Source organism: Brassica napus, chromosome C7, assembly GCF_020379485.1.
Source record: "Brassica napus cultivar Da-Ae chromosome C7, Da-Ae, whole genome shotgun sequence".
NCBI classification, from domain to species: Eukaryota; Viridiplantae; Streptophyta; class Magnoliopsida; order Brassicales; family Brassicaceae; genus Brassica; species Brassica napus.
Genome location: NC_063450.1, coordinates 24,076,578 through 24,099,713, shown reverse-complemented (window position 1 = coordinate 24,099,713; position 23,136 = coordinate 24,076,578). Strand labels below are relative to the sequence as shown.

The window sequence follows — 23,136 nt, the reverse complement described above, 5'->3', positions numbered from 1 at the left end:
GTGAAAAACCTAAAAGAATATGGAAATTAGCAAAGTACCAGCGAGAAAAAAATAGTGGGCTTTAGTTTTTCTCTATAACATAGCAATTTACTTTAGTACCCCTTTGGACGTAGGTTTATAGAGGAGAAAAATATTTTAAAGCTATTATAAAGATTTTGCTTAGATTTTTTTTGGGGGTTTTTTATATAGGCCATGTTCGTTTGCTCACCCAGATGATCTATCTAGGTGAAGATGCAAATCGATGTTCGTTTTGTGTATTATAATACTACATCCAGATGGATCATCCAGCTGAATTTTTAAAAACTCATCTCAAATTCTCACCCAAATGAAGGTGAGTTTTGATGGTGCATCTGGATGCAGATGCATCTATTTCAGTCCAAAATGATAAATGACAAAAATGACCTTTTAAAATCAAAATATTATTTTCAAACCCTAAATTCTTTTTTTTTGCATATACATTTTTCTGCTATAACCAAAAAATGCATTTTCTCGCAAAAACTGAAAAACACGCTTTTCCGCCAAAACCGCAAAATGCGTTTTTCCGCAAAAAAACGTAAAACACACATTTCCATAAAAACACATTTTCGGCCAAACCAGTAAAACCGCACTTTTCGACCAAAACCGAAAAATCGCATTTCCTTTAAAAAAATGCATTTTCCCGCCAAACTCCAAAAAGCATTTTCGGGCCAAAACCGGAAAAATGCATTTTCTCGCCAAAACCGGAAAACACAATTTTCCCATCAAAACCGGAAAACGCATTTTCTCGTCAAAACCGGAAAAACGCATTTTCCCGCCAAAACCGGACAAACGCATTTTCCCGCCAAAACTGGAAAACGGAATTTTCCCGCCAAAACCGGAAAAACGGAATTTTCCGCCAAAACCGGAAAAACGCATTTTTCCGCCAAAACCAGAAAACAAAATTTTCTCGCCAAATCCGGAAAACAGAATTTTCCCGCCAAAACCGGAAAACACATTTTCTCGCCAAAATCGGAAAAACGCATTTTCCCGCCAAAATCGGAAAAATGTATTTTCCGACCCAAAACCGGAAAAAATGTATTTTCTCGTCAAAACCGCAAAATGTTTTTTCCGCCAAAATCGCGAAAATGTTTTTCCCGCCAAAATCGCGAAAATGTTTTTCCCGCCAAAATCGCGAAAAAAACTTTTCCCGCCAAAATCGTGAAAAAAACTTTTCCCGTCAAAAACACTTTTCCCGCAAAAATCGCAAAACACACTTTTCCCGTCCAAACCGCAAAACGTATTTTTCCGCCAAACCCATAAAAACGTATTTTTCCGCCAAAACAACAAAAATGCACTTTTTCGCCAAAAACACATTTTTCTTCAAAAACCGCAAAAATATTTTCCGCCAAAACTGTAAAAATGTTATTTTTCGCCGAAACGTAAAAAAAAATATTTTAATCATTTTATTAACAAGTCCACCTGGATGTAGATGGAAGTTAAAAAATGAAAAGCAAACGAACATAGTTGCATTCAGACGATTCATCTGGATGCATGGACGAAATGAAGAACAACATCCAGATGGATCATCTGGATAAGACATCTAGATGGACCATCTGGATGCGTACAAACGAACAGGGCCATAGTAAACAATAACGCTTTTTCTTCTCTCTTATTTACCTCTCTTGTCTCTTCACCCTTCCTCTTCTCTTTTCTCTTCAACTACTTCAGCTACATCTTCGGTCGGATTGTCTTTTTTAGTTGTATCTTTGTTTTCCTTTTGTCTATCACTATCAATGATTTACATCTCTATTCTTGCTCTTAACATCTGTAGATCTAGATCGTTAGATCCCTTCTCGGTTGTTCTTGCATGTTTGTTTTAGATCTTCTGGTGCATGATTTCTTCCAGTTGCTGGCTCAGGGTTCGGTTGATCTAAGCGCTGAGGGGCTCTGTTTCTAGATTTATGGATCTTTATTTGGTTCAAATTTCCTTTCTCTGGGCGTTTTCATGGCACTAGATAGATAGGAAGAAGACTGTGAGGCTTCAATGAACGTAGGCGTTGAAAGTAATTAGTGATTATAGGTGTAACAAAAATATTAAATATGTATCAAACATGTTAGCCGCATTGAATAGTATTAACTGGTTTGAGTATGTAATCATATGCAAAGATTGTTTGTGGCTAATAACAAACGTAGACGTTTAGTTTCATATGTACCCGGCTAAAATTTTATGTTTTCTATTAAATATAATATTAATTTCAAAAAATCGAAACACAAATGCTAAAAAATGTTGATATTAGGATAAATATTTCAAAGGTCGGCTATAATTAATATTAGCTATCAATAAGAAAAGCTTAGATATCTCACAATGGATCTTAAAGATTAATTCAAAATAGAAATGAAAATATGAATAAGTAGTTACATGTTAACAAATTAATTAACAGGCTAATAATAAAACAAAGAGGTTAAATCAAACATACAAATAATTATAAGAACACATTGTTAAATGTTAATAAATATGTTAACATATCTTAACATAATTTAAATATACACGTAAGATTATAGCTGGCTAATTTTCTATTGAATCAAATAAATATGTAAAAAATATTAAATTGTATGATTATTGCCAAAAATATTTTTTAACTAATTAAGCAAGTATCAAGCCAAATCTAAGATCTCCATCGCTATCTCCTGTTGGTTCATCTTTCTTCTCTTCCTTAGCAAGAGCAGCAACGACAGCTCCTCCACCAGCAGGAGATGCAGTGACAGCAACATGCGCACCACATCCACTGCGACCAGCACCGACATCCATGAGAGAACCTCACGGTTTTACCAGAAGATAAAAACCAGGCTTCATCCTTCTTAACGACCTTCAATTGTCTGGAAATAAGGAAACGCCCAAACCAGTCTGAGAATGATGATTTCTCTGCAATTTTTACGAGTTTTTCGAAGGGAGAATCACTTAAGACTTCGACTTCATTTTCGTCAAGGGCGTTTAGAATTTTACTGATAAAAAATGTTTGTGGTAAGGGGTAACACCCTATGCCAAGCGGTTCTTCACCGATAGCGAACAACCTAAAAGGAAATGGAAGATTAGGGGATACAGCCATACAGGACCGCTGGTAGACATTAGAAGCTTTAACGATTTCGGGTAGTTTTGAAAGGATGAAAGAGTAATTGAGGAGTTGAATCTGGACTTTAAGCTTCAAATCAATGGAGATATTGACATGTGAATTTAAAAGAGGAGTTGGAAAGAGTTTTGGAGATTAGAGAATTTTAAAGTTTAGGTGAAATATTTCAAAAATAATAAAATAAAGAAACAACTTGTGAGCGCTTTTGTGTAGGAATGAGTCATCAGAAATAAATCTAAACCGAAAATTTGGGAAACTTGCAATCCGTAGGTTAGGATCAAATGGAATAAGGGTATAAGTGTCATAAAAATTTCGACATAACCGAAGCAAACAAAAAATGTGCATACACTTAAATATGACATAAGGCTTATGTGTAGAGTGCAAATACCTGCTTTTTGTGACAAACACTAAAAAAAACTATTTTATGGAATCTTTCAGAGAAATTAATCAGCTAAGAAATTAGAAACTTCTAAATAATCAAAGGCAGCCCTTTCTATATGAGTAGACATCTAGATTGAAACAACAAGGAAATGCAGTCAATACACTGCTGCGAATCTAAGTTATTCAAGCTAAAAGAAAGTTGACGGATAGCAAGAGAATACTGCTGAGCAAGCTTCTTCTCTCAAAGAGACTTTCGTTTGGTGTTCTGCATCTCTAGAAATTCTTCATTTTTCTCCATCTTAACGCACTACTGTGAGATGTTCTTGTCTCCAAGACTCTCCTCTTCACTTTCTTGGGATTTGCTACTATCATCTCCGCTGCTAGTATCTGACCCACTACTCTCTTCTGGACATTCTAATGGCGTTTTTCTAGTGCACAACAAGAGAACAGGATTGTCCCCTGTTCCAACCAGTTTAAACTTGAAGGAATCTCCAACTTTGATCCCGTTTACTTGACAGAAAGTTCTCCAGCCTGGTCCAAGATAAGTCTGCTTGGCTGATTCATAGCATCTCAAAGCTAAACTCCATCTTCCTCCCCATTCATTCTTCAAAACTACTTCACTACATCCTCTATCCAGACCATTTTCACTAACAAACTTCTTCCCAAGATACTGCAAAAACACCACATCACATAAACGACAAACACACTATACGAATGAAACTATAGTGTGAGTTTAGGCCATCCGCAGTGATGGTATAAAAAATTATTTAAAAGACAAAAAGTAGGAAAGAAACGATGGATAAAACTTAAGAGACTAGCTACACATGTCAGCTTCTAATTGATACACTTATTTCTTTTAAAATTAAAATTTAATTATAAAACTAAATTACTATAAATATTAATATCAAGATACTCTTTGTGAGAGTCTAATCACTAATGATGCTTTATGTATTCACCAGTTTATCAGTTTTGAGGCTATTAGAAGTGACAGATCCCACAGAGCAAGAATGGTGTAATGAAGATACTACTGGAACTTGTTTTGGTCGATTATGCACTTGGCCGCACAACTTAATAACCGGTGGTCCAGAGTTTCGGACCAGTTTCAATGTATAGTGACCATGGCTCATCCCATTTTCAGCGCAGAATCTTCTCCAACCAGGTCTGATAAAAGTATGCATGTCTGACTTGTCGTGTTTCAATTTCAAACTCCATGATCTTCCTTCTTCGTTAAGAAGAATGATCTCCTCACCGCTCATTTTGTCCAAACCGTTTGTCCTCGCAAAGCTCATTGGCAAATACTGCAATGCCATCACAGAGTTTGATTAAACCAGCTCAGACATAACATAAGTAAAACTATTATTAAGATACATTTTGCTTAATCTAACCAGTCGATCGAGTCTTAGATTCGAGGATGAGACTTTTGCTACAAAACGAGAATGATCTGATAAAGAACACGCATCGATGTTGTTGGTCTGATTATGATTGATGTTGTGAGATGATGTATACTGAATCTCACAGCAACTTGGTCCCAAAGCTGTGACGTGAAACTCTAGTTCTCCTTCATGTCTAAAAACGATCATGTCACCAACTCTGAGATCATGCGCGAGTGCAAAATCTTCCCAGCCATGGGTAAGTTTCAAGCCGTCCATCCTCACTGTCCAAGTATTGTCGGACGCATCTGTTGTCAGTTTGGCAATTTTGATCTGGTCGTTTCTTCCTTGGACGTGCTTCAAAAAGAAAGCTACAGGAATGGTCTGCACCAAACAAGGAACAAGATTAAGCAAGTGGAACATTGTTGTATTCTTGAAACGAAAGAGAGTAGTACGAGGTGAGTGTGGAAGCCAGGAAGAAGAGGCTGGAAGAAGTGTGGTTTGACTGGAGAGTGAAGAGATAGATCCTCCATTGTTTAACCCGTCAAGAGAATATCTCAATATATCACTGAAAATATATATATATATATATATGCTGAGCAACAGAATGGTGGATTCACTTTTGATAAAGGTGAGAGCCTTATGAGACTTGTCCTCTTCCTCTTGAATGTTTTGAGATGATTACTTTTTTCTTTTCTCTTTTCCAGAAACTTTATCTTGCCAATCTTGTGAGTATGAAAAACTATATGAGATATATTAGATAGCAAAATGTTTATCTTGCGGACCAACTATCTGAAGTCCATAGATATATGACATAAAATTTAGATAAATTCTATTCCTAAATGAGATAGGCCTATGGTTTATGTATATATACAACTCAAATCAAAACACAACACAATAATATATTCATATTCTCTAATTCTACAAAAAAAAAAATTTTGAAATTCATACATATGACGAGATATATATTGACACATGTCTGCTGAGTTATCGACGTCTAGAGATTGGTATTGATTCTGCAAAGTAAAACGCCTCTTGCGGTGCACAGGTTTAACGTCTTCAGTCTTTAGCATCATCCTTTTTATCTTTTAGTTTTTGTAATCGTTAGTTTGGATTGTTCTGAGTGTATCATCTATCTTTCTTTGTATAACATTTTCAAGTGGGTTTGAGTGATTACGTTGGTGTCTGAGTGACAAAAAAGAAGAGTTATAAACTTATCATGCTTCTGAAGTGCATGTTTCACATTGTTAACATAAGGATCATTGTTACTTACTCAAAATCTCATCATTGTTCTCCCATAACTTGGTCCGTGAATTAATACCTAACAAATGATATCATAGTTTAGTTGCTCTGTTCTCACATTTTATATTGGGATAAGAAACTAAAAGACTTATTTCTTCTTGTCGCCAGGAGGAGAAGAATGTCTTAAAAGGGATCTTGATGCACAAAGTGATGATATTTCAATTTCTCAAAGGTTACCAACTAAAAGATGAACATTGCCTTTTGCCAACCCGGAGACGGTGTTTGTTCGGAAGCAGTGCTGCAATGTAAAGCTCTACACACTAGTGGTGTAAGATCGAAAAAACCTTGTTGCAGTAAAGTTCTAAATCATTCTTGAATTCACAACAAGATTCAGATAAGTAGACATACATCTAGTCAAGAAGCACAAGGGAAATGCAGCCAACAATCTACTGCAGCTAAAAAAAACTTGACAGATAAGTTAAATAATGCATAGCAAGTAGCAAGTAGACATCACAGGAATCTTCTCTAGAAACAAAAGTTTTAATGTTTTGTGCAGAACTTAAGTACGGGGCTTGCTTCATCCTCCCCAATGAGTTCCAACACGAAGGGATGTCCTATCTTTAGGCCATGAGCATCACGGAACACTCTCCAACCTTTTCCAATTTGCATTTTGTCCAGTTCTTTTGTTCTGCATAAGAGCCACCTCTTGTTTTACTCCATCTTGACCCAACAGAGTTATCTTCCCTGGCTTGTTGATGCCATTCCTCTTCGCGAAACCCATCGGAAGAAACTGCACAAAGATTCGATTTTAGACACTAAAATATAATAAGTATAAGGGACAACCTTGAAGCAGACTTGTTTATGATCTTTACCAGTTGATAGCGTTTAACAGCTTTTTGTGTGAGAGTTAACGTCAAAAATCGGTCTTCACTATATGAAGATGAAGCTCTCTTGTCTCCAAGACTCTCCTCTTTACTTTCTTTGGACTTGCTACTCTTGTCTCCGCTGCAAGTACTAGAGGAGAGAGGATTCACATCATCACTATCTTCTAGACACTCTAATGGCGTTTTGTCGCGGTGGGATGATTCTTCAGGGCACAAACAAAGAACAGGCTTGTCCCCGGTTCTAACCAGTTTAAACATGAAGGAATCTTCAGCTTTGATCCCGTTTACTTGACAGAATGGGGTCCAGCCTGGTCCTAGATAAGTATGGTTGATTGATTTGTAATGTTTCAAAGGTAAAGTCCATCTTCCTCCACGTTCATTCTTTAAAACTATCTCACTGCATCCTTTGTTTAGACCATTTGCAGCCACAAACTCCTTCCCAAGATACTGCAAAACGCCAACGTTATACACATGAGTCAAACACACAATGCATATAAATATACAAATAAAGAAATAAACCAAAGTTTTGTATTCACCAGCTTATTATGTTTCAGGCTAGAATTACTGACAGATCCCACATAACAAGAACTGTGTAATGAAGCTTGTGGAACTGGTTTTGGATTCTTCTTCACTCTTTTCCTCTTCTCTCTTGAACTGTTTCCTGTAACTGTATTACAATTTAAAATAATCATATATTTGCATCTCTTTCTTCAGAATATGAGTATATTCCATAGAACAAAAAGTATACCAATATTGTTGGTCTCATCATGACTATCATCATTGATGTTGTGAGTTGATGTATACTGAATCTCACAGCAACTTGGTCCCAAAGCTGTGACATGAAACACCATTTCTCCTTCATGTCTGAAAACGATCATGTCACCAACTCTGAGATCATGCGCAACTGCAAAATCTTCCCATCCATCAGTGAGCTTCGAGCCATCCATCTTCACTTTCCAATTTTTATCAGACGCATATGTTCTCAGTTTCGCAATCTTGACGTGGTCGTGTCTTCCTACGACGTGCTTCGAGAAGAAAGCTACAGGAATGTTCTGCACCAAACACGCAACAAGATTACAAAAAAAGTTAAGCAAGTAACATTGTTGTAGACATTCTTTTCTTGGGAAGAAATAAAAGAAAAATGCCCTTTTTCAAAAACAGAAAAAATATATAAAAATAGAAAAAGAGAGTAGTACGAGGTGAGTGTGGAAGCCTGGAAGAAGAGGCTGGAAGAAGTGTGGTTTGATCGGAGAGTAAAGAAATTCATCCACCATTGCTTAAAATATCAGCTATGTAGAAAATGATACGGAAGCAAGAGTATAGGGAGACACTACAGAGAATACAATAGAAAGACGGACTTTTTGCAAAATTGACCTACAACTTAAAGTCAAACACAAAACTAACTTCCTTTTTTTTTTAAATTGGTTTTGCCCTATTCACCCCACAAGTTCATATAATTTACGAAAATGCCATCAATTTTTTTTTTTTTCGAAAATGACATCGTTACTCTCTCACCCTCATCATCTTCAAGTAATTACAAGATTGTCATTGTCATCAATACCACAACCACCATGAACAACCAATTTGAAGCTCTTAATGCTCCTAAAATCGATTTACCCTTCTTCTTTTTCCATTCTTGTGAACTAAACACAACATATCTCTCACTTTCTCTCCACAATGAGCTAAAAAAACCCAAGATTTTGATTCTAAAATTTTTATGGTTCATAGAGTCATAGAAGCTAACGATTCTGGGTGGGTGACTTTCGTTTGTGATTCTGTGTGCTTGGAGAAGCCTTATGTATGGTAAGGAACTTATCTCACCAATTTAAGGTATGACATCGAGTTTTTTTCCAGATCTGTTCGTCAGACGAATTACTTGGGAAGTCGTCTGGCTGTAGACGACTTCCAGGTAAAGGTTATTTTTGCAATTGACTTTGAAATCTGTAACCTGAGACGACTGATAGTTAAGTCGTCTACTATTGTTTGGTTTCAAAAAAATTTCCAAAGAACCTAGACGACTTACATTTCAGTCGTCATAGGTTAGTTTTGCATTTGACTGGATAATTACAGAAGTTTGACTTCTCTAGACGACTTACATTTCAGTCGTCTGTCGAAAATTAAAATAATAATATTTTTTTAAAAGTAAACGACTTACAATTAAGTAGTCATAGGTTAGTTTTGCAATTGAAAAAAAAAACTTCAAGATTTAATTATACACAAACGACTTATAATTCAGTTGTCCACCAGACGACTTACTTGTAAGTCGTCGAGGATTTTTTTCCGAGATTCTGGTCAAACCTCGTAAATCCTGGACGACTTACATTTCAGTCGTCTCGTGGACGAGTGAATTATAAGTAGTATGTATATAATTAAATCTTGAAGTTTTTTTTCAATTGCAAAACTAACCTATGACGACTTAACTGTAATTCGTCTACTTTTTAAAAAATATTATTATTTTAATTTTCACTAGACGACTGAAATGTAAGTCGTCCAGAAAAGTCAAACTTCTGAAATAATCCAGTCAAATGCAAAACTAACCTATGAAGACCGAAATGTAAGTCGTCTAGCTTTTTTGGAGTTTTTTTTTTAACCAAACAATAGTAGACGACTTATTTTTCAGTCGTCCGAAATAACAGATTTCAAAGTCAATTGCAAAAATAACCTCTGCGTTGACCAGACAACGTATAGTTTAGTCGTCTGGACAACTTAGATTGAAGTCGTCCGCGTCTTCTCCGCTAGTTTTTAAGTCTTCTACGTTAGTTTTTGAATAACTTGTATTTTTAAGAGTGATAAGTAACTTCAAGATATGTAAAACTCATATTTACAAAATATGTTCTCTCCCTTAGTTTTACTAAATTTGACTAAGTTTTTCAACGCAAACTTATAAAAAATATGATATGCTTTGACTAGTTACTATTGTTTGTTTCCATCTCTTAAGTATTATTCTTATAGACAATAATGATGACTATTGTTATGAGTTGGAAGAAGGGTTAAATGCTTCTTAAAATGTTGTATCAATATGAAACTACCAACATTCTTGTTTATTAAGATGAGAAAAGACCATTGGAGTTTATTATTGCATATGAGAGATCCAAAGATAAGAAAAAGGCTACTGGAGTCTATTATTTCATTGATTTGTAAATGTGTAAACACATTGTTAGCACATTTAATACATCTTGGAAAACATTATTACTGATTTTACAAAAATTCACAACTAAAAGAGTAGACATGCAATTCACAAAACAGACCACAAACAAAATTATTATAGATCATTCCTCTACAAAGACAAGCTTGGATTCCACTTGAGTAGACAAGACCAGACGACTTTAAGAAGTCCAGACGACTTCTAAGAAGTTCAGACGACTTCTAGGAAGTTCAGACGACTTTGTCAGAAGACTTTTAGGAAGTTCAGACGACTTCCAGACGACTTTACAGGAAGTCCATACTACTTTTAGGAAGTCCAGACGACTTTTAGGAAGTCCAGACGACTTTCAGATGACTTCCAGACGACTTCCAGACGACTAACAAGTAAGTCGTCCCAGAAGTCTTCCAGATCTGAAAAACCTGCATATTAAATCCAGATCTGAAAAAACTGCATATTCAAAAACGTTCAAATGGCTTAAAAACAGAAAAAATGAGTGGAAGATTAGATAAATCTACCTTTACAGAACACACAAAAATACATATCTAAAAATAATAGATCTACTTTAAATTAGTGGAAGATGAGTACCATCTAATTAAAAACCTGCAAAAAAGATAGATTAGTAAGAAAGACATGAGACAAAACTGAAAAATTCATATAAAGTTTGGTGTTTTCAAGTCAAAGAGATTAGAGTGGGTTTGGAGAGTTTTAGTTTGGGAAAAAAGTAAGAACTTTATACAACAAGAAGTTACCAAATGAAGAAAAATCAGACATAAGAACTTACCAAAACGCTCAGAAAAATCCAGACGACTTCCTGGAAGTCCAGACGACTTCCTAGAAGTCCAGACGACTTCCTGGAAGTCCAGACGACTTTGTCAGAAGACTTCCAAGAAGTCCAGATGACTTCCAGACGACTAACAAGTAAGTCGTCTCAGAAGTCTTCCAAATCTGAAAAACCTGCATATCCAAAAACGTTCAAATGACTTAAAAATAGAGAAAATGAGTGGAAGATTAGATAAATCTACATTTATAGAACACACAAAAATACATATCTAAAATTAATAGATCTACTTTTAAATTAGTGGAAGATGAGTACCATTTGATTAAGAACCTGCAAAAGAGATAGATTAGTAAGAAATACATGAGACAAAACTGAAAAATTCATATAAAGTTTGGTGTTTTCAAGTCAAAGAGATTAGAGAGAGGTTGGAGAGATTTAGAATGATGAACATTACATTTTTGTTGCAGCCATTTGAGAGGAAGAGAGAGAATGTGTAAATTTTTCTTTATATAGGGAGACAAAAAATCCAATTAGGTTAAATATTTTTGACTCAGACAACTTCCTAGACGACTTACATTTCAGTCGTCTGTTGAAGAAATTAAAACAGACGACTTACATGTAAGTCGTCCAGAAGAGTTTAATATTTTTAGTGGGAAATTAAATATTTTTAGCGGGAAACTAAAATAGAAGACTTGTAAGTCGTCTGGTTTAAATTATTTAAGCGGGAAAATAATTTTTTAAAAACAATTCAGGCGGGAATATTTAAGTCGTCTGTTTTAATTTCTTCACCAGACGACTGAAATGTAAGTCGTCCGAGTAAAATGATCCAGTTAGGTTAAAACGTACATTGGTAAAATTAAAGGTTCGGTACGATGTGGACGACTGAAATATACGTCGTCCGGGTAAATTATTCAACAGACGACTGAAATATAAGTCGTCCACACCCTAAACATAACCCCTAAACTAAATTATCTAATTAAACACTTCATAAAACCAAATCAAACTTGAAAAGTGTTTACTATACACAGAAATAAACATATATAGGTGAAAACTAATTTTTGAAAAAAACATTTTAGTTTTCCAAAATCTAACCCTAACAATACATACAATACTACAACATATGTTTGCCAAAATCCTAAACCAAAGTATTTCATGATTCACTACTTCCACTCATCTATCTTCAAAACAAATCAATTTTATCATATCTTAATTTATATCACTTAAAACTGTTTATAATTACTTGATTTTTATTTTTCACGCATCAAAATATTTTTTTACAAGATTTATAAATTATTTTTAAAATAAACTGGAACCAGACGACTTACACTTCAGTCGTCCAGACGACTTCCAACATCTCAGACGACTCAGACGATTTACTGGGGCTATATTCGTAAAATGGCTTCTGTTTTTTTGTTTGGTCACAAGGGGTTGAACTGTAATTTCACTAGGCTTTTAGGTTAGTTTTGCATTTGATTCAAGTTTGGGTATAGGTTTGGGATTAAAATCAAGTTGTGGGTTAGTTTTGGCAAAAATCCCTAGAAAGACTGTGTATTCACTAAAACTGATTTGTAAAAAGATTTATTTACTGTTATAAAATAACTTAGAATTTTATTATATCGGAAAATTTAAATATAAGCGAAATTTTATATCCGTAGAAATGAGATAACACTGATATATGATAAACTAGGGCCGGGCCGGGCTACGTCCGGATTTTTTATTTAAATATTAATTATAATCATATATTTATGTTATTTTTATATATAAATATTATATAAATATAAGTAGCTAGATAATTATAAAATTTTATTTAATTATTTATTGTTTTTTGTCTTATGAATTTCAATTAACTCAATTTCTTACAATAAAATTTTCTGTTGATTTATTTATTGAATGAAACTTGTGTAGCTTAAAAATCATGCATGCATTTAAGCTGAATGGAATCTAAACTAAACCGAAGTAAATCCGGTTATGTTATGTCGTTTTTTTTGAAACAAAAGGCTCAAAAGAAAAGACCCAATAGGAATTGAACGCATTGCTTCCTGTCTATTTCCCTTTTAAGTTTAAAATATGTATCTCATATCTCACCAACACGCATGTCTCTACGCGTATATGACACTTCCATTCATGTTAATTCCCAAAAACTAATTAAAAAATGAAATAAAAATCTTTGATTGCTTCCCTTATCTTTTTATGATTCGTTCGGAGCAATCTTTTCTTTGATAATATCTATATTTCTTTGGACAAAAAAGACTATATTTCTCTCTTGATCGAGTCATAGCAGAATTGAGAAACCGATCTGATTTACTCGCCACCGCTTAAATTGTGGAATATTTTTATTAATTGGCTCGATTTTCTTTTTTAACCTCTTCAGTGTTGTTGCTCATCATCCTCTTCCCTCTGCCTCTTCATACTCTGCAAAACCCATCGCCAATAATTTTAAACTCTTGAATGTTATTGAGTTACGGTGGCGGCGAAATGAACCGTCACCGTTGATATCGCCTCCAACCAAGGCGAAGTCAGTAGCATCCAGAAACTCACGGTACGCTCCTTCTTTTCCTTCTCGTTTCCAAAGTTTCATTCTTTACATATGTTTTCATTATAGTAGCTATCTCTCTGTATTTGGGCTATATCACGGTGTGAACAAAAAGTCCACTAAACCGTAAACAATTATGAAACGCATCAGCCCACATCAAAACTTAATGAAACGATGAGTTTTAGGCAAAGAAGACAGGTGTCGCACTCACAATCAATGACTTTATGACGTGGCGCAACAGGAGGGAGGCAAACATTTTATATATATATATATAGATATACGATAGAGAGAAATATTATAAAGAGGGAGAAGAGGGATGAGGTGGAGTTACAAATGATCGAAATCGATCATTTAAATAGAAGTAAAAAGTAGAAGTTTATGTGCATGCACAGTGACAGTGGGCCCCACATTTGTTTACAAACTCAACAATTGAGGCGCCTCTCCTCCTGTTCGTATTGCTGCGTTACTTGACTTTTGTAACACTCCCCCTTGGGGACCGGTGTCACTATCGTCTTTTGGTTAACGTCTATGTTGCCTCGTTAAAAACCTTTCCAGGAAAATCCAACGGAAAAAACCGTAGTTAGGTAAAAAGAGTACAACCACGTAAGCTCCCCCTCGAATTAGCAGTCATAAATCCTTTTGATGACGCATTCCAATGTTATGGACATGTTTTCTAAATACTGAAGTAGGAAGTGATTTTGTGAAGAGGTCGGTTGCATTGTCGCGTGATCGGACATATCTTACTTCAATATCTTTCTTCTTCTCGAGCTCTTGAGTGTATGAAAAGAACTTTGGATGTATATGTTTCGTTCTATCACTTTTGATATATCCTTCCTTCGTTTGAGCAACACATGCTGCATTATCTTCATATAAAATTGTTGGGACTGTGTCCTCGTTAATCCCACTGCTTGATCGGATATGTCGATTTATGGACTTCAAACCATATGTATTCTCTACTTGCTTCATGGAGTGCAATGATCTCAGCGTGATTTGAAGAAGTAGCAACGAGTGTCTGCTTCTGAGAACGCCAAGATATGGCGGTGCCTCCAATTGTAAGAACATACCCTGTTTGAGATCGAGCTTTGTGTGGATATGACAAATAACCTGCATCTGCAAAACCAATCATTTGATCTTTCGAATTTTTAGGATAAAACAAACCTAAATCAATTGTCCCTTGAAGGTAACGAAAGACATGTTTAATTTCATTACAATGTCTTCGTGTAGGAGACGAACTGAATCTCGCTAAAAGATTGATGGCAAAAGATATGTCAGGTCGAGTACAATTTGCAAGATACATAAGGGCTCCAATTGCACTTAAATATGGAACTTCGGGACCAAGTATTTCTTCATTTTCCTCAGATGGTCGAAACGGATCATTTTCAACATTAAGTGATCTAATGACCATTGGGGGTTCTAAGAGGGGTTGCCTTATCCATGTTAAAGCGTTTCAACACTCTTTTGGTATATGTAGACTGATGTACAAATATACCCTTTTGAGAATGCTCAATTTGTAAGCCAAGACAATACTTTGTTTGTCCGAGATCTTTCATCTCAAACTCCCCTTTTAAATAATTTGATGCCTTTTGTATTTCTTCTTGAGTTCCTATAATGTTAAGATCATCAACGTATACCGCGATTATCACAAATCTGGATGTTGTTTTCTTTATGAAAACACAAGGACATATAGGGTCATTCGTGTATCCTTTTTTGTTAAGTGTTCACTAAGACGATTATACCACATTCGTCCAGATTGCTTTAACCAATATAATGATCTTTGCAATTTTATTGCACACAACTCTTTAGGTTTGAAACTTAATGCTTCCGGCATTTTAAATCCATCAGGAACTTTCATGTAGATATCAGTATCTAATGATCCATATAGATAGGCTGTAACAACATCTATGAGACGCATCTCAAGATTTTTATCAGCTGCTAGACTCATCAGGAATCTAAATGTGATTGCGTCCATAACAGGAGAATATGTTTCTTCATAATCAATTCCAGGCCTTTGAGAAAAACCTTGGGCTACGAGGCGAGCTTTGTATCTTGTAATCTTGTTTTTTTCATTTCGTTTTCGGACAAACACCCATTTGTATCCAAGAGGTTTCACATCTTTGGGTGTGAGTACAATAGATCCGAATACATTTCGTTTGTTAAGTGAATCTAGTTCGACTTGAATTCCATCTTTCCATTTTATCCAGTCATGTCTCTTTTGGCATTCATATACAGACTTTGGTTCTGGATCTTCGTTTTCGTCATCTATTTCTTTTGCTAAAAGGTACGAGAAAACATCATCAATATCATCCATCTCATTTCGTTTCCATATCTTTCCATTATGGACGTAATTAATAGAAATCTCGTGATTTTCTTCAGATTCATGATGTTCAATATTGTCCTTAGATTCACAATTTGCTTCTTCCAAAATATTTTCTTCTATTTTGGGAGTATCATGCCTTTCAGCTTCTTTTCGTTTTCTAGGATTTTTGTTCTTTGAACCAATTGGTCTACCGCGTCACAAACGTGTTCCTGATTCACGTGTATCAACTGCCGTTCCACCGTTTTGTGGTATTTCAATACGAACAGGAGTATTTGCAGCGGGTATATGTGATTTAGTTACCATTTTGGTATCGGCAAATGCATCAGGTAGCTGATTTGCTATATTTTGTAAATGCATGATACGTCGAACTTCTAATTCTGATTTTTTCGTAGGAAGATCAAGGTGTAATAAAGATGGCACACTCCATTTGATTTCTTTTCCTACTTGTTTATTGTCTCCCCCTAGAGTTGGGAATTCTTTCTCGTTGAAATGACAATCGGCAAATCGTGCCGTAAACACATCACCAGTTTGTGGTTCTAGGTATCTTATTATTGATGGAGAATCATAGCCAGTATATATTCCTAACCGTCTTTGCGGTCCCATCTTTGTACGTTGTGGTGGTGCCACTGGAACATAAACCGCACAACCAAAGATTTTTAGGTAGGAGATATTTGGTTCTCTACCAAATGATAATTCTAATGGAGAATATCTATGATATGCACTTGGTCTTATCTGAATGAGTGCTTCTGCATGCAATATTGCATGTCCCCATACAGAGGTTGGAAGTTTTGATCTCATGATCAATGGCCTTGCAATCAGTTGCAGCCGTTTGATTAACGATTCTGCCAATCCGTTTTGTGTATGAACATGAGCAACTGAATGCTCTACTTCAATCCCTGATACCATACAATAATCTTGGGATGTGAATTCACCAGCGTTGTCTAATCTAACTCTTTTAATTGGATAATCAGAGAATTGAGCTCTTAATTTGATTGTCAGAGTCAGAAATCTAGCAAATGCCATATTTCGAGATGATAACAAACAAACATGTGACCATCTACTGGATGCATCGATTAGTACCATAAAGTAATAGAATGGTCCACATGGCGGATGTATTGGTCCACAAATATCACCTTGGATCCTTTCCAAGAATTTTGATGATTCTTTATCAATTTTGATTGGTGATGGCCTTATGATTAATTTACCAAGAGCACATGCAGTACATGTCATTTTATTACTTTGATATATATCTTGAGTTTTCATTGAATGACCATGCAAACTCTCGATGATTTTTCGCATCATTGTAGTGCCTGGGTGACCAAGACGGTCATGCCATAATATAACATCTTCTGGATTTCTCTTGATCACGAGATGTGATTCTATTGCATTAATATAAGTATGATGTAATCCAGAAGGAAGTTCCGGAAACTTTTTCAGTACAAGGCTTCTGCCTGATTTCGTAGAAGTTATATACATATACTTCTTTTCATTCTCAGTTGTAGACTGAGTGTCATATCCTTGAAGGTATATATCTTTAAAACTCAACAAATTTCTCTTAAATTTGGAGAATATAAGGCATTATCTATGGAAAACTTTGTTCCATTAGGCAACATAAAGTTTGCTTTGCCAATTCCTTCGATCAAGTCCGTTGGGCCTGATATTGTGTTGACAGTCATTTTTGCTGACTTTAAGTTAGAGAAATATCTCTTATCTTTCAGTATAGTGTGTGTTTTACCACTATCTGGTATGCAAACTTCTCTACCAATTTGCTTAGTTGTTGTTCCATTTGCTTTCTTATCCAATTCTATAACATACAATTAGTATTAATAAAAGAAATAAAATTTCACAAGTAATCATATTATAATTATACATTCATTATAAGCACACAATAGTTATACATTAAACTATAATTATACATTAGTTGTTCTGAAAAACAATATTATTCTGGAATCGAAATACATAATAAGAATTTTATGGCATCACTGGGCATTATTGAGCTTGTTTACTACAAGCATTTTAATTATCTCGATGAGTGGTCTTGTCGAAATCTCCCATAAAGTCGGAGGACTCAAAGTGTCATTTAAGATTCACTTCCTTTGCCTTGCCTTTGATAGTTTCTTGGTACAACTTACATAGATGTTGAGGAGTTCGGCATACTTGAGACCAATGTCCCTTCGATCCACATCTGTAACAGACGTTCTCGTTTTTACAAATAGGATTTTCTTGGGCCTCTTTTCCTTTTGTCCGGTCAGATCGATTCCATGTGTTGGATCCTCTTCCTCTTGGGTTGTAACTCCTTTCATGACCACGATTAAATCGATGACCACGACCATGACCACGATAGGAATAATTTCCTCTTTCCGGAGTTTTCACGTTTGTTGCATTCACCTCAGGAAATGCTTTGGTTCCCGTGGGTCGGGTATTGTGGTTTTTAATAAGGAGTTCATTATTTTTATCCGCTATCATGAGCGCCACAGCGAGTTCAGAGAACCTTGTATACTCGCGGTTTCTGTATTATTCTTGTAGAACATAATGATTTTTGTGAAACGTTTGGTAAGTTTTCTCAAGCATTTCTGCTTCCGTTACGGGCTTACCGCAATATTCTAATTGCGCCGCTATCCTTAATATAGCAGAATTGTATGTTTCCACCTTTTCAAAATCTTGAAACCGTAGGTTTGCCCACTCATCGAGTGCAAGGGGAAGAGTTATTTTCTTCTGGTTATCGAACCTCTCTTTTAGAGCTTTCCAAAGATCTAGAGGATCTTTTATCCTTGCATAGTCATGCGTAAGGTTTTCATCTAGGTGTTTTCTCAGAAATATTATGGCCTTAGCCTTTTCATGAGAAGCTGATTTATTTCCTTCTTTTATTGAATCGAGAATTTTCTCCGAATCTAGATGAAGCTCCATATTTGTGATCCATGCCGTGTAATTTGCTCCAGTTATTTCGAGAGCCGGAAACTAAAGTTTCTCGATATTTGTCATTTGAATTTCCAAAACACAAATCAATATATTTTATTAGAATTTCATAATTTTAAAATGAACCATTTATATTAATAATACACGCAATTACAAGGAGAAACAACGCATAGAAAAGTAAATCGACATTAAGCGTAAATTCTTCAGGAGTAAATTCCCCAATAAAAAGAATGTACATAGAAGCAAAATTTAGAATTTCATATAAAACCAAAAATATGCGATTCATCTTTCTTGCAATGAAAAACCGGAATGAAGCGATTTGAAAATAATTGAGAGAAGATGAAATGTTTTGGATGAAGTAAATGAGTGAAGTATGAGTGTATTTATAGATGAAAAACACTGTTCATAGCCGTTTGAAAAGGGTAAAAATTTTGAAATTTTTTCTTTGTGACCGTTGGGATTAAATCGTATGAACCGAAAATCAATCTCAAAATACTGTAGTCAGTCAACCAAATTCTGTAAATTTTATAATATTTTATATAGGTGACCAAACATTTATATAATAACCATAATATAATAAACCAACAAATATCAATCGTATTATGGTGATATAAAAATTATAACATTAAATAAATTATGCGGCGGCACAGCCAAGCCAATAATTATTGTGTATTAACAATCAAAATTTATTATCGAGGCGACATACCGCCCGCATTAATATAGGTAAATAATAGTACATTAAAACAACCACTATAAATAATAAATAGTAATATAGGTGGTATACCGGCCATTATAATAGGGTATATATGATAGATATAAATTTTACTGAATCGCTGAGTGATCTTGCTGATAACGTGTTATAAAATAACTTAGAATTTTATTATATCGGGAAATTTAAATATGAGCGAAATTTTATACCCGTAGAAATGAGATAACACTGATATATGATAAATAAACGATAGAGAGAAGTTATTATAAAGAGGGATGAGGTGCGAGTTACAAATGATCAAAATCGATCGTTTAAACAGAAGTAAAAAGTTGAAGTTATTGTGCATGCATAGTGACAGTGGGCCCCACATTTGTTTACAAACTCAACAATTGAGGCGCCTATCTTCCTTCCTCCTATTCGTATTGCTGCGTTACTTGACTTTTGTAACATTTACATATTGATAGAGAAACAAATTAGTTGTTGTAAACGCATAACTTCTGGAGTCGCATGAGAAAGGCATAATGATGTAGTTGATTCTGAGCGGCGTAATGATGGTTGATATAACTTAACTCCAATAGACCCAACTTCCAAAAAAACTAATAGTTACTCTTTTTATATTTGAAAATTTGATTTAAGATTTTTTAATTTCATTTAAAATTATTTGTACACAAATTTACATATTTATATAAAAATTAATGTAAAAACATAAATTAAAAAGCTGCATGGAATAGACAAATGAGATGACGTAATAAAATGATGGTTGACGGAACTTAACTTCAATAGATTCAAGTTCCAAAAGACTAATAATTACTTTTTGATATTTTTAAAGTTAATATTTTAGATTTTTTCTTGTGTTCATTTAAAATAATTTGTAGATAGATTTACATGTTTATAGAAAAATATATTAGTTGTAAACACATAAATGATATAACTGCATGAGATAGATGAGATGACATAACAAATGATGGTTGAGAGAACTTAACTTTAATAGATTCAATTTTCAAGAAAACTAATAATTACTCTTTGGATATTTAAAAAGTTATATTCTAGATTTTTTCTTGTGCTCATTATAAATGATTTGTACATGGATTTACATTTTATAGAAAAAAAAATTAGTTGTAAGCACATAAATAATAAAACTACATGGGATATATGAGTTGACATAACAAATGATGGTCGTGAGAACTTAACTTCAATAAATTAAATTTCCAAAAACACTAATAATTACTTTTTTGATATTTAAAAAGTTATATTTTAAATTTTTTTTCTTGTGCTCATTATAAATGATTTGTATATGGATTTACCTTAGTTGTAAACACATAAATGATAAACCTACATAAAGTAGATAGATGAGATGAATAAATGATGGTTCAGAGAACTTAACTTCAATAAATTCAACTTCCAATAAGACTAATAATTACTCTTTTGATATTTTAAAATATAAAATTTTAGATTTTTTCTTGTGTTCATTTTAAATGATTTATACATAGATTTACATGTTTATAGACAAATAAATTAGTTGTAAACACATAAATAATAAACTGCATGGAATAGATAGATGAGCTAACATAACAAATGATGGTTGAGAGAACATAACATAAAAAAATTCAATTTCCAAGAAGACTAATAATTACTCTTTTGATATTTAAAAAATTTATATTCATGATTTTTTTCTTGTGCTTATTAGAAATGATTTGTACATGGATTTACATGTTTATAGAAAAATAAATTAATTGTAAACACATAAATGACAAAGCTGCATGAAATAGATAGATGAGATGACATAATAAATGATGGTTGAAGAAATTTAACTTCAATAAATTCAACTCTTAATAAGACTAATAATTACTCTTTTAATATTTTTAAAATTAATATTTTAGATTTTTTGTTTTGTTCATTTAAAATGATTTGTACATAGATTTACATGTTTATAGAAAAATATATTAGCTGTAAACACATAAATAATAAAACTCCATGGGATAGATGAGCTGACATAACAAATGACGGTTGAGAGAACTTAACTTCAATAAATTCAACTTCCAAGAACACCAATAATTACTCTTTTGATATTTAAAAAGTTATACTCTAGATTTTTTTTTTCTTGTGCTCACTATAAATGATTTGTACATGGATTTACATGTTTATAGTAAAATAAATTTGTTGTAAACACATAAATGATAAAGCTCCATGAAATAGTTAGATGAGATGACATAATAAATGATGCTCGAAAGGACTTAACTTCTATAAATTCAACTTCTAATAAGACTAATAATTACTCTTTTGATATTTTAAAAGTCAATATTTTAGATTTTTTCTTGTGCTCATTTAAAATGATTTGTACATAGATTTGCAAATTTATAGAAAAATAAATTAGTTGTAAACACGTAAATGATAAACTGCATGGAATAGATAGATGTGCTCACAAAAAAAAAGTAGATGGATTGACATAACAAATGATGGTTGAGAGAACTTAACTTCAATAGATTCAACTTCCAAGAAGACTAATAATTGTTTTTTTGATATTTAAAAAGTTAATATTCTAGATTTTTTCTTGTGCTTATTAGAAATGATTTGTACATGGATTTACATGTTTATACAAAAATAAATAGATGAGATGACTTAATAAATGATGGTGAGAGAACTTAACTTCAATATATTTAACTTTCATGAAGACTAATAGTTACATTTTTATTTAACAGTTTGATACTTTTTAAGAATTCTTGTGTTCACTAAAAATGACATCTACAAAGATTTACATGTTTATATAAAAATAAATTAGTTGTAAACACATAAATGATAAAGTTGCAAGACAGTGAAGATGGGAGAGGAGTTTTTATTCTTCTAGGATTTTCCAGATTTGTAGATTTGAAACAAAACAAACAATGTTATTCACCAAAATCACCCTTTCACGAAATTCGACTACAAAAAAGATATAGCTTTGACACGAGCCATCATGGGCTTCTACGTACTTTCCTCCATATCAAGCAACCATTTCAAAATATGACTATCTAATTACCAACATCATTTTGTATATACATAAATTACTCATACAAAAAGTAATTATTAGCCTTCTATGAAATTGAATTTATTGAAGTGAAGTTCTGCAACCATTTTTTATCATGTTTCATCTACAGCAGAAACATTTCATCCATCGTTTGTGCTGAACCTCAGTTTTCTAGTAGATCCCCAAGAACAAGACGAAGAAGCAAGTGTTTTGTAATTTGAGAGGCTTCTCTCTCTCTCGCTTTCTTCGGGGGAATCTATTTCATCATGTCTTGGTTCTGTGAATTTAAGATTTATCTAATTTGGTTTCAGAACCGGTACGAGTCCGGTTTGTATAAAACCAGCCCGCGTGATCATGTCCGATTTCAGTATATCTTATATCAGTACAGTACAGTACAGCACAGTTAGTGTTGTAACATGTCCGATTACATTTTAGTACGTTTTAGAAAATTTCAGTTTATAATTTGTTGACGGCCATTGGAAGCTCCATAAAAGAACTTTACTTCCACAATCGCTTAGTTATATCATCTTTGACGTTGTTCATTCACACCATTAGGCCCGGTTCATGCTCATTCTTGGTTATTAACCCCAATCATTCATTAAACCGGACCATTTTCTTTCGGTTTGAACATTCAGCTCTAGTTAGGCTGCCAACAAGACAAGAACGCCAGAGATTAGCACAAGTTCCATCTCACCTTCAGCTTCTGCACTGGCTCCCTTTATATGATTCTTACAGTAGAAGCCAGAAAATAGGTGGAATCATCAAAAAACA

General features: G+C 33.9%; 1 protein-coding gene across 1 annotated transcript; it reads right to left on the bottom strand.

The window, feature by feature from the left end:
* Positions 1 to 2,337: 2,337 nt before the first annotated feature.
* Positions 2,338 to 8,367, bottom strand: LOC106425579 (B3 domain-containing protein REM17). The gene is made up of 8 exons (XM_048764089.1): positions 8,160 to 8,367; positions 7,712 to 8,015; positions 7,500 to 7,630; positions 6,952 to 7,410; positions 6,718 to 6,869; positions 4,853 to 5,342; positions 4,424 to 4,765; positions 2,338 to 4,137 (listed from the first exon to the last, which is right to left on the bottom strand). The coding sequence occupies exons 1-8, from the start codon at positions 8,235 to 8,237 to the stop codon at positions 3,775 to 3,777; spliced, it is 2,319 nt and encodes a 772-aa protein (XP_048620046.1). The 5' UTR covers positions 8,238 to 8,367; the 3' UTR covers positions 2,338 to 3,774.
* Positions 8,368 to 23,136: the final 14,769 nt, after the last annotated feature.